The sequence below is a fragment of the Leuresthes tenuis genome, unplaced genomic scaffold (assembly GCF_036924035.1).
Source record: "Leuresthes tenuis unplaced genomic scaffold, fLeuTen1.0.hap1 SCAF_18, whole genome shotgun sequence".
NCBI classification, from domain to species: Eukaryota; Metazoa; Chordata; class Actinopteri; order Atheriniformes; family Atherinopsidae; genus Leuresthes; species Leuresthes tenuis.
Window position 1 is genome coordinate 10,326,080 of NW_027325372.1, and position 23,519 is coordinate 10,349,598.

Here is a 23,519-nt window from a genome sequence, read left to right on the forward strand (position 1 = left end):
TTTGCAGCAAACTTGAGTGGAAAGTGAGCCTTACATCTTACAGACCCAACCAGAAAAATTGAAGAGAAGGTAAAGCCCTCCGTTTCGCTGAATTTCAAGAGCAAGGTGTTGAAATGACAAGCCCCTCAAGGAGTATGGACGATCAGAAGGCCATTGGTGAAATCTCAACTGCAGCTAACAAACCAGAGACTTCCAGGTACCGCAGCTGGAGCAGCCTCCGCTTCTCCAGGTGGAAAAGTAGTTCCCAGAAGATGACCCCCCCTGGAACCCCCTCACCAAAGACAGACAAGAGGAGCGATGTTACCAGGACACTCTTCTCCCTGGTCAAGACCCACAACGATGACTACACGGCAGACCCCGATGGCCTGCAGGACACTGACGAAGAGGGGGAAGGCGGCATCGATGAGCTAATTCAGGACCAGTCCACCTACTTCCAGAAGAAGTTCGGCTCTATGCTGCAGCCGGGGGTCAATAAGTTCTCCCTGCGCATGTTTGGCAGCCAGAAGGGGGTTGCTGCTGAGCAGGAAAGGGTCAAGAGCTTTGGAGTGTGGATCATCCACCCCTACAGTGACTTCAGGTAACCACAAGTTTGGGTGATTGTCCAACTCCACAATTTAATTCTACCCTCTGTTTCAATGATGTGTGTGAGAAAGTTTTGGCAACATTTTCTTGTGCAAAGTCTGGAGAAAACAGTCTTTGACTGAGGACTCACATCCTGTTTTCCAAGGACAGCAGCTGATGTCACAGTTCCTAGCACATGATAAGGCGATGAAGGGATTTGATTAATGATACAGTATATAGGACAAGATCATCTGGATTAATACATACCACTCCCTCCTGTTCCCCCTCTTCCTGTTTATGAGGAAAACAACATTCATTGATCCTTACCAATTAAACTATTACTCAAATTGAAAAACATCCAATAGTTTGAGTTTAGCTTGGCCTCCCTTTTGGAGAATTTGATTCTCTTTTTGTTGCTAAGCAACATCTGAACAGTGATGCTCAAGAAATCTGTCTGTGGGGTCGTTAACAATAGCTGGTATCAAATTTAAACAATTCTTAAGCATCAGACTATGCCAGACAGAGAGGATAAACCCGTGCATGGGGATTATCACCCGTAAGAATCCCTATAATTCCCATCTTGCTCTATTATGCAATAATACACAGACAGCTGATGGGCAGATTACAGAGATCCCGCTCTCCTGGAACCTTGTGGTCCAACTTCCTCTTTAAAATTGACAGGTCAGATCGGCACATTCATTCCAAGTTTTTTTGCTTAAGATTTAAGGACAGTCAGCTTCTCTCTTTAGCTCCATAGATTCACTATAAAGCCAATAAATTTGATGCTCATAATCATAATGATACGCATGACGGTTAAAACGTGTTTTTGCAGGAATTTATCATGACAATGACTTTGTGAGTGATCCAATAGTTAGAAATGACTGATTGACTGGCTGTGTGCATGGATTTAAAAAAAAAAAGCAGAAAAGTTGCTTCTCTCACACACTAAGTTCACAAGTTTATGCGTCTACTCAAATAAACTGCTGTCTGAGTCTTTGGGGTCATTATAGGCAGCAGGAAATAGCCTCTAATCCGTTGTAACATGACATGTGATGATAAATAGTCATGTAAACCAGTGTGCTGACACTGACAACATAAATCCGAACGATTGAAGGAACATGAATGAGAATAAAAAGGCCAATCATCTGCTTTTGTATCCCCACTGATTGGCTTCATGTTGCACTCACTGGAGTGTGGCAGTAGTTCAAAATAGTCCAGTTGATATTCTGTTACTGTGCCAGAGTGATGAAAGAGTGACTGAGAGCCAGAGAGAGAGCAAAGTGATTGACAACTGATGTAAACAATCTGTAAGGAAATCCTAACTGTGCACCCTTGGTGTATAAGAGATACTTGAGACATATGGGGTAAGATGATGTGCATGAGCTAAAGAAGACAATGATGAGTGAAGCTGTGTGCAGCCCAAAGTTCAGCGTTCTCACACATGACACATGACATAGTGATACTTTCTTTTGTTAATTGCCTTTATGGAAGTACATCCCCAATGACAGAGGAACAAACTGCATTCATTTTTAATGTGAGGGGTTTCTCTTGTGACAGAAGCCGTTACGAGAATAAGGGTCACTCCCTCAATCTGTCCCCATAATGGGATGAGTTCAGCTGACCTTAGTGGCTGTTTCAAACTTTGCAACTTTAATTTGACTTCTGTACCCTTTTAACCCATTCACACCTGTTGACAGACCAATTCAATCCTGTTTGGATGTGATATGATGTAGACAGACTGTAAATGTGCACAGAATTAAAGTTTCATGGTCCTTTAAGGAAACTTTCTAGTATAACCATGATGGATGGGTATCATTAGTGCACCGGCATTTTTAGGTCATCCAGAGATGCTTTACTGGGATCATGTTTGGTCTCAGACTGGGTCACCAAAAAAGCACTGACATGAATCAGTGAATCATGAATCATTCATTAAATGAATGTAATCAGCTGATAAGAAGCGCCTGTGTTAACTTAGCTAAAAAGGACAAAGTGATAATAACAGATAAGTGATAATAATAATGAAGTTGACAGAATTTACAAACGTACACGGTCATCACCAAAAACTAAATGTGATTCATGTGGAAAAAGTGTTTTATGTTGTGTTATGTTATGACGTCAGTATTAAATGTTCTCATTGCATAAAACTTTGTACAGTTCAGGACTTTCACAAAGTTTTCCTCAAGTGATTCTTATGTTTTCCTGAAGGTAGGCTTCTGGTTTTCATGTAAAACCATAGCACTAGTCACAGAAAAGTGTCCCCACTGACCGATGATACGATCATCATATTTGATTCCATCGTTCATATTTGCATCTTATAATCAGAGACCTGCTCGTCATTCAGGTGCTTCTCGTTGAATTAACAGCAAGCTGTCATGGGCCTGTGAGTGAGAAAAAGCTTTGTTCTGGCCACTCTATCATTAAAGCCTGAACGGTTGAGATCTACAGTCCTCCTTTAGTACGGTTCTCCCATCTCCAAAGAAGAACTCTGGGTCTCATTCACAGTGACTGTTAGATTTTTAGTTACCTGTCTGCGAGATCTGGGATTTCTATTGTTGGTTCCACATATATTTAATTTTATAATCAAATACATATGCTGCGCTTTTTTGGAGCTTTGAATCCTCCAGAAATGTTCTGTTATCCTTCCAAATATTTTAACCTTAATTCAGTGTGGTACCACATATCTGCAGACACTTCTCTCTACCATAGCTGGTTTCCACTCTGACATACATCCCCAATTCTTTGATCTTATGTAGATAGGTGTCCCTTCCAGTTTTTCCATTGAATTTATCCAGGAAGAGGTGGACTCAAGTCAAGTTTTGGAAGCATCTCAAGAACCACTAACAGGTGGATGCACCAGAGCTCAAGTGACCGTCTGCAAAGAAAAAAAAACACAAGTAGAAGGCAGCAATACCCACTTTTAAAAGGTCATTTAAAAATTAAAAACTTCTCTTCAACAGCAGATTTGTCGTTTTTGACATCCCCTTACGAGTACATTTTAATAGTGATATCAGATAAACGCTAACGGTAGAAATGCAATAGTGAAAATGGAGTGAAAGCCAAGCTTATAGGTTGTATGTCATTATCTGGATAATTCAGGGCCTGCAGCAACAAACCTGCTGAAAATGTTGGAGTCAGGTCCCTCTGTCCAACTCATATAAGTTAAACACTACAGTAAAACTTATGTGGTTAGGCTGACACTGCTGGACATTATGCATTTACTCATTATATGAAGAATTATTCAGACCGTTTCACTGCAATTTCAAACTTTTTCTGCATATAACTGCTTAACCTCAGTAAGTCATTCAAATATGTGTGAACTAGTGAAGTACCTGATCAAAATTGTTGTCTCCAGAATAGAATCTTTGCTTGGTCTTTGGGACTGACAAAAAATGTAAAACAATTTTGTCAAGTTAATGTGTTCAAGCAAATAGAAAATGCAAACCTTCAGGGTCTCGACACCGTGTCACAAATCTGACTGCACCGCCCTCTCCTGTTCTGTCCAGGTTTTACTGGGACATTGTGATGCTCCTGTTGATGATGAGCAATCTGGTAATTTTGCCCTGGGGAATCACCTTCTTTGAAGATCAGAACACCATGCCCTGGATCACCTTCAACGTCCTGTCTGATACTCTCTTCCTCATGGACCTGCTTTTCAACTTCCGCACAGGAATCTTCTCAGAGGACAGTCACATCATCCTGGACCCCAAAAAAATCCGCATGCAATACCTCCGTACATGGTTCCTGGTAGATTTCATCTCCTCCATCCCAGTCGACTACATCTTTCTTATTGTTGATCTGGAGTCCCGGCATGAGTCTTCTGACGTGTACCGCACCGCCCGCGCTCTTCGCATTGTGCGTTTCACTAAAATTCTCAGCTTACTTCGTCTTCTCCGGCTGTCTCGCCTCATCCGATATATTCACCAGTGGGAAGAGGTAAAGGGGCAAGATTGAAAACGAGACTTAGATATAAGATATTCATCAATATCAGCATTTTTTCCAAATCTATATTTTCCTTTGACAGATTTGCCACATGACTTATGACCTTGCCAGTGCTGTGGTGCGTATAGTCAACTTAATCGGCATGATGCTGCTGTTGTGCCACTGGGATGGCTGCATGACCTTCATGGTGCCAATGCTGCAGGACTTTCCTCCAGAATGTTGGGTATCTAAAAACAATATGGTGGTGAGTATATGTTAATCAAAATACAGTTAAATGTCCATGGAATTCTTCTTTTTCAAGGAATAGTTCAATATATTGAAAAAACACTTAAATAAGAGAATCAATACCCCTCTCACATTCAGAGATCATCTTAGCTGACATGCTTGAGCAGAACCACACTGCAGAACCTCCTTCTCCATGCATCTTCAGATTCTTTCCTGCCCTGCACACCTGCTTGTTCTCAATTTCCATGCCCCACCTGCTCTCCTCTCTCCTCTATCTATCTCTTAGGGTATCTTGGGGGTCTGCTAACCACAGACATCATGGTAAATCTATCTTGAAGCCTTCCCCAAGTAAGGTGCTGTCACCTCCTCTGAGAGATACTACCAATACATTTCATGTTCAAAGAACGTTTATTTTTTATTTAATTTGGGAGATGTGATCCTTGCTAATAACCTCTGTTAAATAGAACCCTACTTTTCATGATCTGAGTCATACAGGGGCTTTTTGTCAAATTCACAGCAATCTGTTATGATTCTGTGAGTGAGAAATGCATCATAAAATCCTGACTGGTGACAGTTATGCTGCAGCTGCATAGTTGTTATTCTGTAAGCAAGGCAAATTAAACAGCTATTCCAGCTCTTTGAAAAGTAAATTCATCTTCTCATCCATCCATTTTCTATACTGTCAATTGGGTTGTGGGGGGGGCTATCCCAGCTATTGGGTGAAAGGTGGGGTACACCCTGGACAGGTTGTCAGTCCATCACAGGGCCACATAGAGACAAACAACCACATGCTCACACTCACTCCTAAGGACAATTTAGAGTCACCAATTAACCTAACATGCATGTTTTTGGATGGTGGGAGGAAGCTGGAGTACCCGGAGAGAACCCACACATACACGGGGAGAACATGCAAACTCCACACAGGGGGGCCCCAGGTGGGGATTGAACCTGGAACCCTCTTGCTGTGAGGTGATGGTGCTGAACACCACACCACTGTGCAGCCCCCCTTACAAATACAGCCTATGTTGAATTAAGTATAGACCAAGCTGGATAACATGGTTTCAGGTTCCAATTATGTGCTGTAAAAAGAAGATCATAAGACCCTTCACCCTTTTCCCAAAATGTGCATAAATCTCAGGGGAAACACGCATGACCTGGTGCTTTCTACGATTAGTCTTTTTCTTTATAAAACAGAGAGGATCTGATTTGGACTTGGTGAGCTTAAGATATTCAAAGTATAAATGGATAGATTTTGTTTCATATTAAACACTTACAAAATCTTTCCCACCAGCTTGTGTCTTCTTGAAGCTGATGAAAGAGAGTTCAGCAAACATTAGCAGCCCATTGTCAACTTTTTGCTAGCATAGAAAAGCTGAAGAGTCAAAAGTGTTTGAGCACAGTCATTCTCACTCATTAACACCACAGAGGTTCCAGGAGAGTGTGCATGGGGGCAGTGTGGTCCAGAGATATTCTGCAGTTGCTTTTCACACACTTTACAATGGAAGATTTTCTGCTGAAAAAGTTTAAAGAAGCGTCTCTCACTAATTGACGTAAATGCTACTAAAGATATGCTGCTACATTAACACATTGTCTCCACCACTGATCGAACTGATATTTTACTTGGTGGCTGCACGGAAAATATCTGCAAGAAGTTTGAAGCATGTGCAGTGGACATTTGTATTCTGTCATGCCACACCTCTAAAACACCTTGAGAACACTTTAGGACCGCTGAGCATTTGTGAAAACAGCATTTCTGCAACTACTTATTGGATGGCCACAAGTTGCAGTCTGGGGTCAAACATTATGAAGAACGACTTGTCCAAGTCCATAAATTGCTTGCGTTTACACCCTTTTTATAACCAGCCCAATTAAGAGTGCTTTATTAAAGATTGCACTGTGCTAAGACATCATGATAAATCATTCCAAGATTTAAGTAAAGTTAAATTCATCCACGCTTCATTCTTGATGATAGCCCGATGGTACACAGCTCACCCAGTATTGTGAGCACAACAGATATTAGACTTGTATCTTGTGGTTTCACGTCACTGAGACGTGATCACAGTTTATTATCGTGTTCTCGTGAATTTTTGATTTGAGGCCTCTCACTTATATTTTTTTTCACTGCTGTCACCAGAGTTACCGTCTACTTTTCCAAACATGCAAATAATTAATTATTCATTCTCTGTGTACATTATATATAACCTTTTCATGACCGCATTGCTGTGTCCTGTCTCATATCCTCTGTTTTTTACTCTATTGTTTCAGAATTCTACCTGGCACTTACAGTACTCTTACTCCCTGTTTATGGCCATGAGTCACATGTTATGTATTGGATATGGTGCTCACCCTCCCGAGGGCATCAGTGATGTTTGGCTCACCATGACCAGCATGGTTATTGGCGCCACCTGCTATGCCATGTTCCTGGGTCACGCAACTAATCTGGTCCAGTCCTTGGATGCATCACATCGACAGTATCAAGAGAAGGTAATCACCTCTACTCTGACCTGAAACAGTTTAATATGAGCCATGTCTCATATCCTAGGCTTGCTTACTTGTTTGTCCTTTATTCCAGGACACTATGCCAGATATGAATATATGTATTATCTAATAGATTTTGTGGCCGTACTGTGATTGTTTCCAGGGTATTTTCATAAAGCTGAGCAGATGATGACAAATGGCACCTTTGTTTTGGATCACTGTCTGTTGATGGCTATTGAAAATGAGTTTTTAATCCACTTAAAATGGAAGAAAGCGCAAAACAAATGGAATTACTGAAACTGTGGAATAATTCAGCAAACACATGGTTGAAAATGTGACTAACTGTTACATCTGATATGAAAATGTTGATTGCATCCTCATAAGGGTCACCCACAATGTGTTTTGCACAAATGTTTTTCAGTATAAGCAAGTGGAGCAGTATATGTCCTTCCATAAACTGCCAGCGGATGTAAGACAAAGGATTCATGATTATTACGAGCAGCGATTTCAAGGCAAGATGTTTGATGAGGACAGCATCCTCGGAGAGCTCAGTGATCCACTGAGGGAGGTGGGTGATTTGGAGCTCAGTTTTTCCTCCCATTTCTGTCTTTTATTTTCTCAAATCCTTGAAAATGACCATAGATAATAAGGCGGAGAGTAGTTGGGGAATAGCAGTCGCAGTTGTTATCATTATTCATCTATTGGAAATGTCAGAAAATCAAAAATTTCAGCGTGATGTTTTCCATAAATCTTTTCCAACCGACAATCAAACCTTTAAGATATTCAGTTTTAAAAGGAATTGAAAAAAGCAGCTACGTCTGTCAACAAATCAGTTAGCTGACACTTTCAGCTCAGGGTGAATCAGTAATTTTAGTATTAGTGAATCAGCATAGATATACTATAAATCACTATAGCAAAATATTGAGTATCGTACCATTTTTTTCTGTGATTCTATTTGTAGTTCATCATTTGTCAGCAAATGATCAAGTAAAGTGAACTCGGGAATTTTCTTAACCTGAAAGTATCATCTTTGAATATCTTATTTGGACATAAAAAGATTAATTAATAGACAATAGATCCATCTGTATCAATACAGTCTATTGTTAAATGTTTTTTCTAGCAGAAACATGCCACATTCTCAGTCTTCAGGTTCTCTTTTACTGTTTTTTTTTTTTTAACCGCAGGGCAGTTCCACAACAAATGATCAAACTCTTATACTCCTTTCTCTATGAATAAATTCATAAATAAATAGATAAAATGATCCCAGAGCTCTACCCAGTAATGCTTTTGTTTGTTTGATGCTTTGGGAAACTCTTTTCTTTTTATGATTCACAAATTGCTTATTCTTGGGTTGATGTTAGCACTAAAGATACACAAAACTTCAAGGATCATCCATCCATTTTCCATACCTGCTAAACACCATAGCAACCAACACAGGGATAATCTCCACAAGTTTTTCACAACATTTCACAACATTTTCATTCAACAAAAGTTTTTTTTATAGCAAACATATTTGTTTATTTCAATTCATATTTTAACCCCTGTACCAGCTACTGTTTTAGGAACACTTAATAAAGAGACTTTACCATAAATTCTACTATTACAAAGCTTCTGTATTTTTTGTTTTTGTCAATGATACCATAATCACAGACAACTACGACGTCAGTATTAAATATATAGTAGAATTATTACTGAAACTGTATTAAGCAGAATCTGTGGCAATTTTTTTACACAACCAAATAACTTCTCGATGGGACAGAATCATGTTAAGACTACATAGAACCAAATGTTTGTCAAATTAAAGTGAAAACTAGAAATAGAAGTTCAATTTGGGAAGATTTTTTGTTCAGGTATAGAATTTTGATATCGATATTAATTTAATTACTCGAAAACATTCGTCAACAACTGCTCTGGTAAAATAATCCACGGTGACTGTTGGATATTGAATGTATATGATTCATTTGGATTAAAGTCAATTAACTTAATCAATTACCATGACTAAGCCAATAAGCATGCACAAACTCCTTCCTATTTATGAATGTAATCCGTATCAACAGACGACCATTTCTGATTTCTGAATGTCTTGTTTTCTTCTTCATGCAGGAGATTGTCAGCTATAATTGTCGTGGGCTGGTAGCCAACATGCCACTCTTTGCCAATACTGACCCTCATTTTGTGACAGTGATCCTGACCAAGCTGCGTTTCGAAGTTTTCCAACCAGGAGACTTCGTGATTCGAGAAGGAACGCTGGGTCGGAAGATGTACTTCATCCAGCATGGCACTGTCACGATCATCCCACGCGGTTGTAAGGAGATTCAGCTCAACGATGGAGCTTATTTTGGGGGTAAATCATATGCCACCTTGCTTAATTTTCATACAACTACCTGTTAAAATTCAGGAGACGTTCTGTGATTGGGTTTTTTCCTTGTTGTTAATGCTACTGTTTATCCTCTTTAGTCGTAATTCTTTAGAGTCCCAGCTCATCTTTGTTCCATTTTATTTACACTGTAGTAATTACACCATCAATTCCGCCTCGTTCCTCATGTTCATCATCAGTCCACTTGATATTTATATTCTCTTTTTAATGTTTGCTCTTAGATGATCAAAAATAGATTCTCAAAAGCAAAGTTATTATCTTTGAATACCTCTTTATGTTATTTCCTTCCAAAGTCACATCTTAAAAACCAGGACTGATGTCAAATTGAATTAATAATTCATTTATTATTATTGGTTAGACCTGGAGTTGTGTATTAACACATAAAGACACATTTACTGATGAACGCTTGGAAGAGGATGAACACAGTAGCACTGGGCAATGTTAGCTAGAGAGGAACGCCACTCTGACAGCATTTCGTAGCTCCTGTCTGGATTGAGACTGACTTAACTGACCAAGGAGATGACAGAGTCAGTCGTCAATCCTTGGAGGAATCCACAGTCACTCTGTAGGCAAACATTTGTGTCTTGAATTTGATTCAGGCAGCCTCTGAAGTTCAATGAGTAATAGAGTGATAGTGTACAATCCAGGACACATGATAATAGGATAGGATCAACTTCATCCCTCACTTACAATGAGCTTTTTCCTATTTGGTCTTGAAGCTCCATGCTGGTCTGTGTCTTTTGTCTGAACAGAGACAGGCAAAAATATTATAGGTTGCAGGAAAGGAATAAAATTTATCTTCCTCCACATTAAGTTGATGCAATGATAACAAATGATTGCTGGGAGAACTTACTACTGTACCCTACTGTAAGCCAATATACAGTGATGCGCCATAAGGTTAAGTTACATGCGTTGTAAAATAACAGTACAATACTGGTATCTCTGCCAGTTTTCTTGTTTTTATCCTTCATGCTTAGCTCAGCTAATGGTTAAACTTCTCCTTTTCTGGGTTTAGAGATCTGCCTGCTCACTCAGGGACGACGCACAGCTACCGTGAAGGCTGAGACATACTGCCGTCTTTACTCCCTGAGCGTCGACGATTTCAACGAAGTCCTGGAGGAGCATCCTCTGATGAGGAGGGCGTTTGAGAGTGTGGCTGTGGACCGACTGCACCGGGTTTCACGCAGACCCAGTTATCAGCCTCCAACAACCGAGTCTGAGGGACTTCCATTGGACTCATGAAGGGACTCATGACCAGAGAACCAGAGAAATTTGTCCTTTTCTGACAGAACTCCACATCGTAACGAAGATTCTTCTATTCAAGTCAGAGCGATTGTTACTGACTTTAGTGCACAGTGATGAACAACTAAATGGGGACCATACATTTTATTTATAAGCACATTGCTGCTGCCCTTGGTTAAAAATATTGCACCTTCAGTTAATTCAATTTGTTACTTGAATCTCAAAAAGCTATTTGCTCTTGTTTGATGCTGGATCTTCTTAAATTGTTCTCTCAGATCCACTGTATGGTTTTCAAACTGAATCGACTTCTAACAAGGTTTCCTTTGTTCTCCTCACAAATACTCATGCTTTTTAACCACTGTGCGTGCTATTTTTTCCACTTGTAAATGCTGCTTATACTTTAACAGTCTGCCTACTCTCTGGTACTGCAGCACTCCTGTGATTATCCATCCTATCAATCATACAGGCTGTTGAAAGCAAACAGTGTAAGATCACCAGTTGGCCGTACATCATGCAGCTTTCTAAATCAAATCATCCCCCAGGTCTGTAGATTGCGTCAAGTGAGGGTTAATGCCCATGTGTACGGGTGATACGCTGCCATGATGTAAGGGCTCTAACTGTACAGACACATGGGATCGCAGCTTTGTGCTATGGTTTGGATTTACACATTTTCCTTTGCTCTAATCTAGAGTTGTTATAACTCCTACTTAGTTATTCTATTCTTCTTGCAGGCTCTTTGATTTCGAAGAATGAATTTATGATAGAGATCTTTATTTCTGCAGAAATACAATTAATTCAAACAGCCTACTTGCAAACAAATAAGCTTTTTAGAAGACATCATACATACAAGCAGGTCGCATTTTGGACTGATTTTTGTGAAAGCAGCAAAGGCTCAGCTAATTGTATGTAAATATAGCCATCAACCATTATGAATTAATGTAATGGATTTCACTTAATATTATAAGCTATTTACTATTGTTATTATTATTATTATCCTTCTGTTTTCTACACCTGCTTAATCCAGTTCAGGGCCGCTGTGATAATATTATTTTCATTATAACTGATGTTGCTGTTTTAACTAAATATGCTGATAACATAAAGTCCCCTGATGGGGATTTAAAGTTCAACTTATGTGATTTTTTTCAGCTAAATTTGATAAAGCAAGTATTTTACACATTATTGTACATTTGATGGAAAAGAAAAACTTTTTGAGAGAAGTGCACACACAATAATACTTTTGTAATCCTGTTAATGTGTTCAGCTTTGACCAAAATGTTCAGATCCTGTCTGTTTGGACTTTCTTGTAAAAAAGTCTCATTCTGATTATTTGATGTAAATGTGAATATTTCTGCCATTGAAGCATGAATATATGTTGTTTTCTTATGCAGTTGCTTTCAAGATATCATTGATGTATTTTTTAAAATTTTCATCTATTTATTTATTTAACAATAGATTTCTTAGCTTCTGATTTAATAAGTATAGGATGGATACAGTACGCATCCATAATGGAAAAAATATCTGAGACAAACTACAAACCAAAAAGGCACAACACCACTCAAACTCATACACACAACAGCGAAGGTTACAAAGATAACTGTTAAGAAAAATAGGCAAAATTATACCAGACAAAAAAAGGCAAATGCTTTAAGTACTCTGTATGAACATACAACCCCTGGCAAAGAAAACAATGGTATCACCGCTCAAATGACACCAAACTACAGCATTTGGCAGCCGAACATTCAGCCTTTGTGAAAACATTAAAGTCTCTGCAGCTCATGATGCATTTTTTTTCCCAAACAAAAAAAGAGGAAAAAATTGGAATCGTTCAGTAATGAGGAATCAAACATATATGCTTCATTGGACCTTCACCAGACAAAGGTTCCTTGTCTACTGCAGGTTGGTTGATTTGTCATTGATAATCACTTCCATCCTATCACCCACTGTCCATGACGGCTTCTCTTTAGCCCACTGTCACCTTATTTTTCTAATATTTATGTGTTAATGATGGTTTTCATTAGGCACTTTCTAAATTCCATTTCCTTCAGCTGGTTTCTTACAGTTTGATCACAAACATTGACTCCTGTTTCTGCCCATTTGATTAGTCATCTCTTTTGTTGTGCATCATTTATTGTCACCTGACAATTGGACATCTTTCTTGATCGAGCTGTACGTTTTCTCTCATGATTGAGTGATTCCATCATTAATTTCCTCTACTTGAACTGAGAAAGCAAGACATCAGTTACAACAATTTCGCTCCATTTTTAAGGTACATGCTACAAAAAAGTGTTGAATTATTATTATTATTTCTATTTCCTTTCCTGTTTATGTTGCATGACATCTGCTGTTTGTTTTTTCAATCTAATGCCACAAAGTGACATTTGACATTTGTCTTAGAGGCTCATATCTTTTTTAATGTTTCATATTTGATTGGGAGATCCAGGGTTGAGGGAAAACGTAGTTATAGAAATGTTATAAAGATGTGAACACATGCTCACAACACTGGTGAATACATCGTTTATTAAAACAAACAAACAAAAAGTAGATACACTGACATGTATCATCTTAAAAATACAAAGTATATTGATCAATGCTATATTCTATAGTTTATTCATAAGAATATGAACTGTATTTTACTAAAGGTTAATCTGCTGTAAACTATTATAAAACAGTACAAGCATGTAGGGTACATAACAGTGCGCGTCTCCTCTTTTTGGCAATTAAATAAACTTAAAGGCGGCCCATAAAAATGATAACAACTGGTAAAGTTGTAAATTCCTGCAAGAAAAGTACATTTTTATTTTATTCAAGTCGAAATAAATTACACACTGACCTTCTGTAAGGACAGACTGATGTTATGAAATATTTTTTCCACAGTCTATATAAGCCTCACAGCGCCGCAGCAGCTGTTCAGAATTGCATCCGGGCCGAGCGCTTTGCTTCCTGTGAAGCTGTGTTTCATAAACCTGTAACGTTGAGAGAAGGTAAGCAGGGGCGATTGTTTGCTGACTTACAATCAACGCGTTTTGGCTTTTAATTGCTGCTAACACCACGCGTGTTTTTACCCATGCACTCCACATGTTGTCAGTGTGGGATCTGCATGTTGTGCTGTGCATCCGCTGCTTTTATCCCGACGGTACAAGGTTAACCGCTGAGCTAGCTGTACTTAGCCACAGGCTAGCAGACGCTAGCATGGAGGTCAGTGTGTGTACACGGTTCGGCACAGTTAGTGAGGTGAAATAGCATCGATTTATTGCTTCTCGCCAAACTTTTTTTTAAAAATGCCTTTGCTTAGATATTCACCGCAGGAGTGTTAGGACCGATAGCAGTGTTGGAAGTAGCCTTCACCTTTATTAGCTAAGTGTTAGTTGCCTGTGACGTAACAACATCACATAAGAAGAAGTAGAAGAAGAAGCAGCACACAACTTCCAAGTAACAGAGACCGCTTCTAGAAAGAAATTAATAACAAAAATCAGTCACATGATTGTCTCTAGCTCGCGAAACGTACTATTACTTTAATGTTATTTAAAAAATTTAAATGTAAACGATATTCGTGATGTAACAGACGGTCTGGTTAAACCTCACTGGTCTTGTTTTGATCGATGTTTGACTTCTGTTGTGTAAATCACGCCCTGACTTGTTTTTAAACCATCGATTTATCATAATGTTTTTGTGAATATATTAGATATATCATATTACATCATCATTATTATTATTATTATTATTATTATTATTATTATTATTATTATTATTATTATTATAACAAAGTTAATACTGTGAATCCAAAGAAACTTCCTCATCGTTATTTCGAGCTTTGATTGGATATCCTCGATATCCTTCTTGTGTTGATAGGAGCTAATATTGAAATGGGTGGTTATAACAAAGCCGGTTATGACTTAAAAAAAAACAAAAAAAAAACAATGTGTGTTGTGTTTGACCGATTGATGTCATCAAAATCCAAGCAACTACACTACAACTTGGCCTGGAAAACAAATGGAAAAGGTCAATGTAGGCTCTTAGTATCTCTTACATTTACGTCTGCTGTTGTCATTGCTTTGTACTTATTAAATTAGGTTATGTGTAATAATATATAGAAAATGATCTTTCAGTAACATGTGAAACAGCTGCATTGACCTCAGCAGATTCAGTTTTTCCGGTTAAACTGTGATTTTTCTTACATTTCCGTGCTTAAACATTTCTGTTGTCTGCTCCCTGTGCGGTAGGAAAGATGCTGTCCTTGTCTCGATCGTTGGTGTGTGGGGTGGCACGTGCCCCAGTTGCTGCCAGCCAAGGTTGCGTGACAGCCATCACCAGATTCAACAGCACAGCACAGGTACATTACCTGTATTTTTGGGGAAAAAAACCCCCACAATGAAACAGTTTAGATGGTGATAATGGCATTAACATTTTTTGCCCTGTTTTTTTCCAGGCTGCTCCTAAGAAATCGAAATTTGGACCACTGGCAGATGAGGACAGAATATTCACAAATCTTTATGGCCGTCATGACTGGAGGTAACACGATTGATGATTCTCATATTCTCTGTCAAATCTAAAGCGTGCTATCGGTTTTTGATGCAGAAAAGGAGGATTTTTAACACACCAGAATTTTTTTTTTAAAAACAGTCCTCAGCTGCTCTTTCTTGTGCGTCAGGTTGAAGGGTGCCATGAAGCGTGGCGACTGGTACAAAACCAAGGAGATCCTTTTGAAGGGAGTCGACTGGATTCTCAATGAGATTAAGGTTTCTGGCCTGCGTGGGAGAGGTGGAGCTGGTTTCCCAACTGGCATGAAGTGGAGCTTCATGAACAAGCCCAGTGATGGCCGGTCAGTGAGGAAAAAGACAGATTTAATTAAAATATTCTTGTTATTTTTACAATATTTAATGTAATGTCTCTTTATGTTATTTAGATGTATATGCAATGTCTTTTTTAAGTAGAATTTACAAAACCCCAAATTGGTCAGCTCACATGGAAAACAAGCCAGATTTGCAATTTTAACCATTTGTATTGATGCTTTTTAACAGCTGCGTGTGCAGACTGAATGCTGTTTAAACTTCTTCACCCCTGTGTCTAAACTCCGCTGCACTATTTGACCCAACTCTTTAATTTCTCATTTTAGTCCAAAGTATCTGGTGGTGAATGCAGATGAGGGAGAACCAGGCACCTGCAAGGACAGGGAGATCATGAGGAATGATCCACACAAGCTGGTGGAGGGCTGCCTGGTTGCTGGGAGGGCCATGGGAGCGCGTGCCGCTTATATCTACATCAGAGGAGAGTTCTACAACGAGTCATCCAACCTGCAGGTGAATGTTGGAGGAGGGGAATTTGGAGTTCATCAGTTTTCAGGAACAGATTAAGCAAAATCGCAAAAAAAACACTGCAAAATAATGACCTAATTAGAAACTAACACCTATGTGATCTTTTCTCTTTTTGATCATAGGTGGCCATCAATGAGGCCTATGCTGCTGGACTAATCGGAAAGGATGCCTGCGGCACTGGTTTTGACTTTGATGTGTTTGTGATGCGTGGGGCTGGAGCGTACATCTGTGGAGAGGAGACCGCTCTCATAGAGTCTCTGGAGGGCAAGCAGGGAAAGCCCCGCCTGAAGCCCCCGTTCCCTGCTGATGTGGGTGAGTTCCAGTGTTACAAAGAGTTCCAGCTGTGTAATACAGTTTGTAAAGTCTAAATGTAAACATGACCTCCTTGTGGTACTTATGCTGTGAACACGGTGGACCGGGAGTGTCCAGTTAACCCTCAAATGTTTTATTTCTCTACTGTTTTGAAGGTGTGTTTGGTTGCCCAACAACTGTTGCCAATGTGGAGACGGTCGCCGTGGCACCCACCATCTGCCGCCGTGGAGGTTCGTGGTTTCTGGGCTTTGGCAGAGAGAGGAACTCTGGCACAAAGCTCTTCAACATCTCAGGCCATGTGAACCACCCCTGCACCATAGAGGAGGAGATGTCTATCCCTCTGAAAGAACTCATCGAGAGACACGCAGGTGCACATTACACTCTGGATCTGTCCCATCAGTTTTGACGTTGATTGTCATAGTAACATGTTTTTAATGGATCTATCATAAGAGTTATAGGCTTTTATTTTTTCAAGAGTGAATATGCCTTATCTATACTGTAGTAGTTTTATGTGAGATGGAATGAAAGGGTTGAGCTCCATTTATCTAATGTGTTGTCCGGGACTAATATGCTATGAACTCAAAGGTTCAGAAAGCTTAACTTAGCCACAAGGGCAGGTTTTTTTTTTTTGAGAGTCTTAATTGAGACCACCATCTATCTGGTAGGTGGTGTGCGTGGAGGTTGGGATAACCTGCTGGCTATAATTCCTGGTGGATCCTCAACTCCCCTCATTCCCAAGCAAGTGTGTGAAGAAGTGTTGATGGACTTTGATGGCCTCATTCAGGCTCAGACTGGGCTTGGCACGGCTGCTATAATCGTCATGGACAAATCTGTAAGACTCGTGACCTTTGCAGCGTATTTCATGGTGTCTAAAGACATTTGAAAACAAATGTTACATTGACGAATGGGTTACTTTTGCAGACTGACATTATCAGAGCCATTGCCCGCCTGATAGAGTTCTACAAGCACGAGAGTTGTGGCCAGTGCACACCATGCAGAGAGGGTAAGTACTGCTTTAGTGCCTTTTTAAGCAATTATAGTGTCAGCCTTCTCGTACAGTGTTATCGCAATTATTTCCTTAATTTTTTTGTTCTATGTTAAACAGTCGTAAAAAAGCGTTGATTTCCTCTGTCTATTTCTGCAGGAGTGGACTGGATGAATAACATGATGTGGCGTTTTGTTCGTGGTGATGCGCGGCCGGCAGAGATCGACATGATTTGGGAGCTCAGTAAGCAGATTGAGGGACACACTATCTGTGCCCTGGGAGATGGTGCTGCGTGGCCTGTGCAGGTAAAGAGCTGATATCTCACCATCTACTTACTAGAAGTATTACTGGGAAACCCTGACAGTATCAAACCGATACCAGTTTATTTGGGATTTGAGCACTGATGGTGATGTCGTTGATTGGTACTATTGAAATGTATTGCATTACATTTCCAATGATACGTTGTCCTGATTAAAGATCTTCCAAGATAAGTGTGGAACTCCATTAAAACCCCCGATAAAGTATTTAATTCATTGTCACAATGAATATGGAGGATGAATTATTGTTATACTGCAATTGCATCAAAAATTCGAAAAAGTGTAGCTTTCAAACATGTGACTCAACATTTCTTTAATTGTTTCCCAGTATTTTTAAGATCAGTGCATTTAAGAAGTAAACATTAAAAAGTGTCACAGTGGAGGATCTATTGGCAGAAGTGCTTTATAGTGATATATGTAATAACAAAAATAAGAATTATGTTGTGAACGTCAACTAGGAACAAGGACATTTTCATTCAAAGATATCGTGGATCCCTCTTCTTCACCCTTCACACCCTTCACCAACATGTTCTTTAAAGAAGGGACAAACCAATTATTTGTTCTAGAGATGGTTCATTGTTGCCACAGTAGCATTTTCTACACTTTTGAAGAGGCAGTCAGCTGGTTGCCATATTCAATTTGTACCACTAGGTGTCACTAAAACCCTAAAACTGGACCTTGTAAGATTTTACATATGAAGAAATTCAACCTTGTATATTTTTTTCTGAAAACCTGCTGTGATGCATGCATGTGGTTTAACAAATTTCATGCTTCTTTGCTCACAGGGATTGATCAGACACTTCAGGCCTGTGATGGAAAGCCGAATTGCTGATTATCAGCAGCAGAAGCAGCAGGCCAGTGCGTAGATGGCCACTTGAACTCCTTGAACTCTACTTCTTGCCTCATATGCCCTTAACCCTATGCTCTTGTCATTCACAAATTATTTAAATGGGAAAAAAAAATAACGTGCCGTGATATCACCTCATCATCAAGCTTTGCATTGATGTCTCTGCCTTGTTGGATGAAAGTATAATAAAGGTCTATTGCCTGAAACTGATATTTGACTTCAATACTGGACTTTTTTTCAAGTTTCATTTGGAGCCCTTTGAGTTTCTATGTGCACAGAGATGTACTGATGCTGGAGTGGGACTATTGGTTCTTTATTTCACAAGCTGTTCTTTAAAAAGCTGAAAACTGTCAGGGCTTTGAGCATTAAAGAAAAATGCATAAAGCTTATGTTTTGCGTACACATTGTTTTCTCCTTTTACATATATACATGTTACAGAACAATCTATTTACCCTTGAAGATTGTAGCAATGTCAAAACGGCGACTTCACATTCACAGCGACAAACGGCAGGTGTTGGAAGAATTATTTAGAGAATTTCTTTTATTATAGTGAAATATTGAACTAAAAGTAGAGGCTGTGCGTTCAAATTATGTTTCTCATAAAAGTATCAGAAAAATGCACCTAAATAATGAGAAGGAGAGGAAAAAACTAATTCTGTTGAAAAATAATCTTGTTTCACGATCAAACCTATAGAAACGTATAGTACTTTTATTCTCAGAGGCATCTAATATGTGCTCCACTTCAGTTTTGTGACTTTTTCTAGTTTACGTTTTTACAAAATATATATTAAATAATAGTAGAAAATTTGACAATGAACCAACTACAACTACCATGGATTTGTTCTTGGTAACGCTATCAGCCTAATATACATATATGACGTGTAGTTTCCCCTTTAAAGTAAAATTTGTGCGCAATTGAGGGACGCTGTATGCGGAGGATGGAAAGAGACTCAGTTTCGTGTTCTCGCGATAGCTTGTTTTCCATTATCACGTGACGTGAGCAATTATTTGTGGCTTCATCTTGGTGGTAGCTGTGGATGGTAGGAAAGCATTTGAATTGTTTACAATAGAGTCAAAATTAATCGCAAATTTTCACACGACTTTTGTTTTAAAGTATGTTGAGCCAACATGAATATTAGCACAGGGCTGGGTACATTTTTTTTTTTTTTTACACTTGAAGAATACAAAAACACAATCGTTTCGCTTTGGTTTTAGCAGTGTGTGTCGGTCAGTGTCCGTTGCCTCCATCCTTCTGTCAACCAGTTGTGTCAGGCCTTACATTAGCGGTATTGCTTTACGTACATTACACTTATGGCGCCATTACATCTTTAAAGTTGACTGCCTCTAGTTGTATAGAAGGAGAATCCCAGCGCTTTTACAGCCATGTGTCAGTCTCCACGGTGTTGTCCTGTTTAGCTCTGCCGGCTAACAGAAGTGTTGCTAATCATTCATATTTAATGGTTTGGTTTTTTTTTAGACAGTATTGTGCTTACGTTCCAGGTTCGTGTAGCTGGTTGGTTTATGAAAACATCAACATGGAAATGTTGAAGATAGAGCAAGTCATTGTTGGAAGTGAGATGAAATCCACCTCAGCTGCGATCAAGCCTGCGCCTGTGGTCGCCCCGCTGCAGTCCTGTAAGCTCACTGTACTAATACTAGGTTATTATCATTCATATATGACGTGACAATGAACCTAGGTTTCTCACTACAGCGCAGCTTTCATGGTGTGCACTTACATCAATACGTTGATACAAACCTAACATCAAATATCATTGTGACGCAGATCAACACGAAAGTCTGCAGTGTTTTCAATGCTTCATCACCTTCAGTGACCCTAAAGCCAAGGAGAGACACATGAGGAAAAGTCATCGGGACCAGTACAAGCAGCACCTGCAGCAGGTAGGGAGTGTTCACTTCATTTGATTTTAACAGACTGTCTTCTAATTAATCTTTAAAGTGTGCCTACGTTCTCTTCTGTTCTTATGCGTGTGACACAGAGATTGATCTCTGCCAGATATTTTAAAGGATTTCTTAACTCCTAAAATACACCAGGAGGAGGGAGGGAGCTTGTTGGAGGAGCTATAAGCAAGGGTACGCCAGTGTGTCCTTTGCAGAAGTATTTTCGGCACCCACTGCATCTAAAGGGGGTGTGACGTGTCAATCCTGCATTGTAAACAGAATTAGAAATAGATTTATACATTGTCACAAACACGCAATTCAATGCTCATCTGACACAAATGACAAAACACAGCTGCATGCTGTAACAATTATTAATTTTTTTGTGCTGTTGTGTAATGTTAAATATAATTGACGTTGGTTTTGAAATGAATACTCTGAATCGAGGACATCTCAATTTGATGTGGGTCTGTTGCATCGCCTCCTCTCTCCTTGTTGTTGTCCTCATATCTGCTCCCATCTGCAATGTGGGGGGGGGGGGCTAAGACAAGAGGAGAGCAGTCGAGGATGTGCGACATAAAGGGATAATATGTTGAGAAATGTTTCATTGTTGTGTTATGCAGTTCAGGGCCGCTGTAGATACATGCTGTATGGGACATTATACAACTGCAAAACTGGTCAGTGCTGCCTTTTTAAGAAGCCGTATCTACACGTACTCATAGATATATCAGTCTCGGGTGTTTTTTTTTCTTTGGCTTTTGTACTCGTTATTTTGGATGAAAATGCATTTGTAGTTTGGTTGGAGTTGCTTCACTTCTCTTCTGTGAGTAAAGCCTTAAGTTGAGAAATATTTAACTGATGTCACTTCTTTTAATTTTGCAGATTAATACACTGTTCACTTGCTATAAGTGCGACAAGTGCTTCTCCTCCTCTGAAGAGCTCACCCAGCACCAAATTGCACACAGCACGGAAGAGAAGCCTTTCCTTTGCGCCTACTGCCAGAAAAACTTCTGTACCTTCACTGAGGTGAGGACACAGAAGCCTGTTTTGTTTTCTTCTGTGATTATAGGATATTGTTGGTTGACTTTCTCTTATCTGTGTTATATCTTAAAGCTGACCAAACACAGACGATATGAGTGTGTAGAGCGACGATGCCCCTGCAGGGACTGCGGAGCTTCGTTCCCCAGCCCGTCTCGACTACGCTACCACCGCATCGCAGTGCACCCTCACAGCCCGGTGGTGGCTGACGACATTAACACCTTCCAGTGCTGCAAATGTGGCCGCAGTTTCCATACGGAAGAAGAGCTCATGCAGCACCAAGAGAAATTCGCTAGTAATCTAAACTGTGATGTTAAGCCCCAAGGCAAAAAGCGTGGCCGCAAGCCCAAATATGTAGCTCAAGTGGAGGCGGTAGGTGTAAAGAAGACAAAGCAAGAAACAGCAGCAGAGGGGAGCAAAGGATCCAGTGACTCGCCAACGGAAGGAACCTCTTCTGTGGAGCTGAAAATTCCCTGTCCTGAAGCAGACTGCGATTGCACATTTCCCTCTGTTGCAGCCCTCCGAGCACATAAGAAAGACAAACACGGTCCACCCACTCGCAAAGCCTCCAGCTCCGAATACACCTGTGTCACCTGTGGAAAGAGTTTTGCAAGAGAAAGTGCCCTAAAGTCTCATCAGACCTGCCACACTGAGGGGGAGGAGATGGCGGAGAAGAGATAGTAAATAAGGGAAAGACTTTGTCTTATATTAAACATTTAAATGATTATCTGGAACTGTTTATGTAAGAAGACTTTTTTCTGTGTGTGTATGTGAATACTTCTGGTGAAGCAAGGTTATGCAACACAACTGGAAGTTACTGGACCACTAAATAAAACACCTCAATTTACGCAACCATGATTTATATACATGATGAAATCATGTCAGAAGGCCCTTTTTGTTGTTCACATTACCTCTCATCTACCTGAAATGTTTTATATCCTTTGTATAGTAGGGCATTATTTCTCTCAAGTATGGGAATAGATTTAACTGAAGTGTTTTTATTTCAAGAAAACTCATGTGGCACTTGCACAAAGTTTGTCAGTACTAAACAAAATAAAATCTGAGAAACCATGACGTTTAAGAGATGTAATGTTGATGTGTCATTTTTGTCTTTCAGAAAGTTTACAGTTTTTGCATCAAACAGTGCTCTGAGGGCCATGTCCATGTCATTTTGCATCGATGTGTCAATGGAAACTTTAAAAAACAGTTTTTACTACTGTGTAAATGTGTAAAGTGTAAAAATCTAAAACAAATGGCATATATTGAGGGTTATATTTGTAACTATGGGAGTTAATATTGAAAAAAATGACAAGCGGAAGAACTAGCTTGGAGAGACTTGACTGAGTGAGGACATAAATAGACGTAGCAACTGCCGTTAACTCAGCTGCATTTTAGTCGTTCTGTGGAATTGTAGGGTTCCCCCCCATCTTTAAAGGTAATTGCACTGGTGTCAATGTTTTCAATAACATTTGCAGCCAAATTATAAATCGGAAGCTACCTTACAAATATTAGACCATACTTTGTACCTAGTTGAAAAATATAATGCATTTTGTACTCCTCAGCATTTTGTACTCCTGAAGTACCATATTTTGAGTATCCACCGTTGGTTATTTTGATTGATTAATATTTAAATAAAACCATCAATTTATCACATGCTGCAGTTTTGCAGATATAAATATATATTTCATAAGTTTAAATACGCACTTGATAAGAGCCTATTGCATCGTCTACAGTACTTTTAGCTCACATACTTTACATTTTGTTATTTATTTACTGATCTTAATTTATTGATCTTAATTAGAGGGATTGAAATAATCTAGGTTTCCTTCAGTAAATACTCCAAATTCGGTATGAGCTCTAAGGTTTCATATACACAAAGAAAAACATCAAAATATTCACGACGGATTCTCAAATACGGTCGCTTGATAGCGGCGAAGTCGCTCACTGTGTCGAACAAGGAGCGCCTGAGATTTAGAAGTTCGTTTTCCCA

The 23,519-nt window shown here is 39.4% G+C and overlaps 3 protein-coding genes across 4 annotated transcripts; all 3 read left to right on the top strand.

Annotated features, from left to right (window-relative positions):
* Positions 1–200: 200 nt before the first annotated feature.
* Positions 201–10,824, top strand: hcn3 (hyperpolarization activated cyclic nucleotide-gated potassium channel 3). The gene is made up of 7 exons (XM_072370304.1): positions 201–577; positions 4,065–4,494; positions 4,583–4,744; positions 6,991–7,209; positions 7,625–7,771; positions 9,307–9,547; positions 10,596–10,824. The coding sequence occupies exons 1-7, from the start codon at positions 252–254 to the stop codon at positions 10,820–10,822; spliced, it is 1,752 nt and encodes a 583-aa protein (XP_072226405.1). The 5' UTR covers positions 201–251; the 3' UTR covers positions 10,823–10,824.
* A 2,896-nt stretch (positions 10,825–13,720) lies between these two features.
* ndufv1 (NADH:ubiquinone oxidoreductase core subunit V1) lies at positions 13,721–18,781 on the top strand. Its single transcript, XM_072370278.1, has 11 exons — positions 13,721–13,803; positions 15,043–15,152; positions 15,249–15,331; positions 15,471–15,641; positions 15,936–16,119; positions 16,257–16,446; positions 16,602–16,814; positions 17,112–17,278; positions 17,368–17,449; positions 17,591–17,736; positions 18,534–18,781. Exons 2-11 carry the CDS (start codon positions 15,048–15,050, stop codon positions 18,612–18,614), a joined length of 1,422 nt encoding a protein of 473 aa, XP_072226379.1. The 5' UTR covers positions 13,721–13,803; positions 15,043–15,047; the 3' UTR covers positions 18,615–18,781.
* An 804-nt stretch (positions 18,782–19,585) lies between these two features.
* On the top strand, positions 19,586–22,610 carry LOC140274834 (uncharacterized). Of its 2 annotated transcripts, XM_072370209.1 has the most exons (5): positions 19,586–19,635; positions 20,096–20,230; positions 20,379–20,494; positions 21,374–21,517; positions 21,605–22,610. In XM_072370209.1, the coding sequence occupies exons 2-5, from the start codon at positions 20,131–20,133 to the stop codon at positions 22,208–22,210; spliced, it is 966 nt and encodes a 321-aa protein (XP_072226310.1). In that variant the 5' UTR covers positions 19,586–19,635; positions 20,096–20,130; the 3' UTR covers positions 22,211–22,610. The 2 variants fall into 2 exon arrangements, with proteins under 2 accessions (XP_072226310.1, XP_072226309.1); XM_072370208.1 differs by lacking the exon at positions 19,586–19,635 and having other exon boundaries at positions 19,769–20,230.
* Positions 22,611–23,519: the final 909 nt, after the last annotated feature.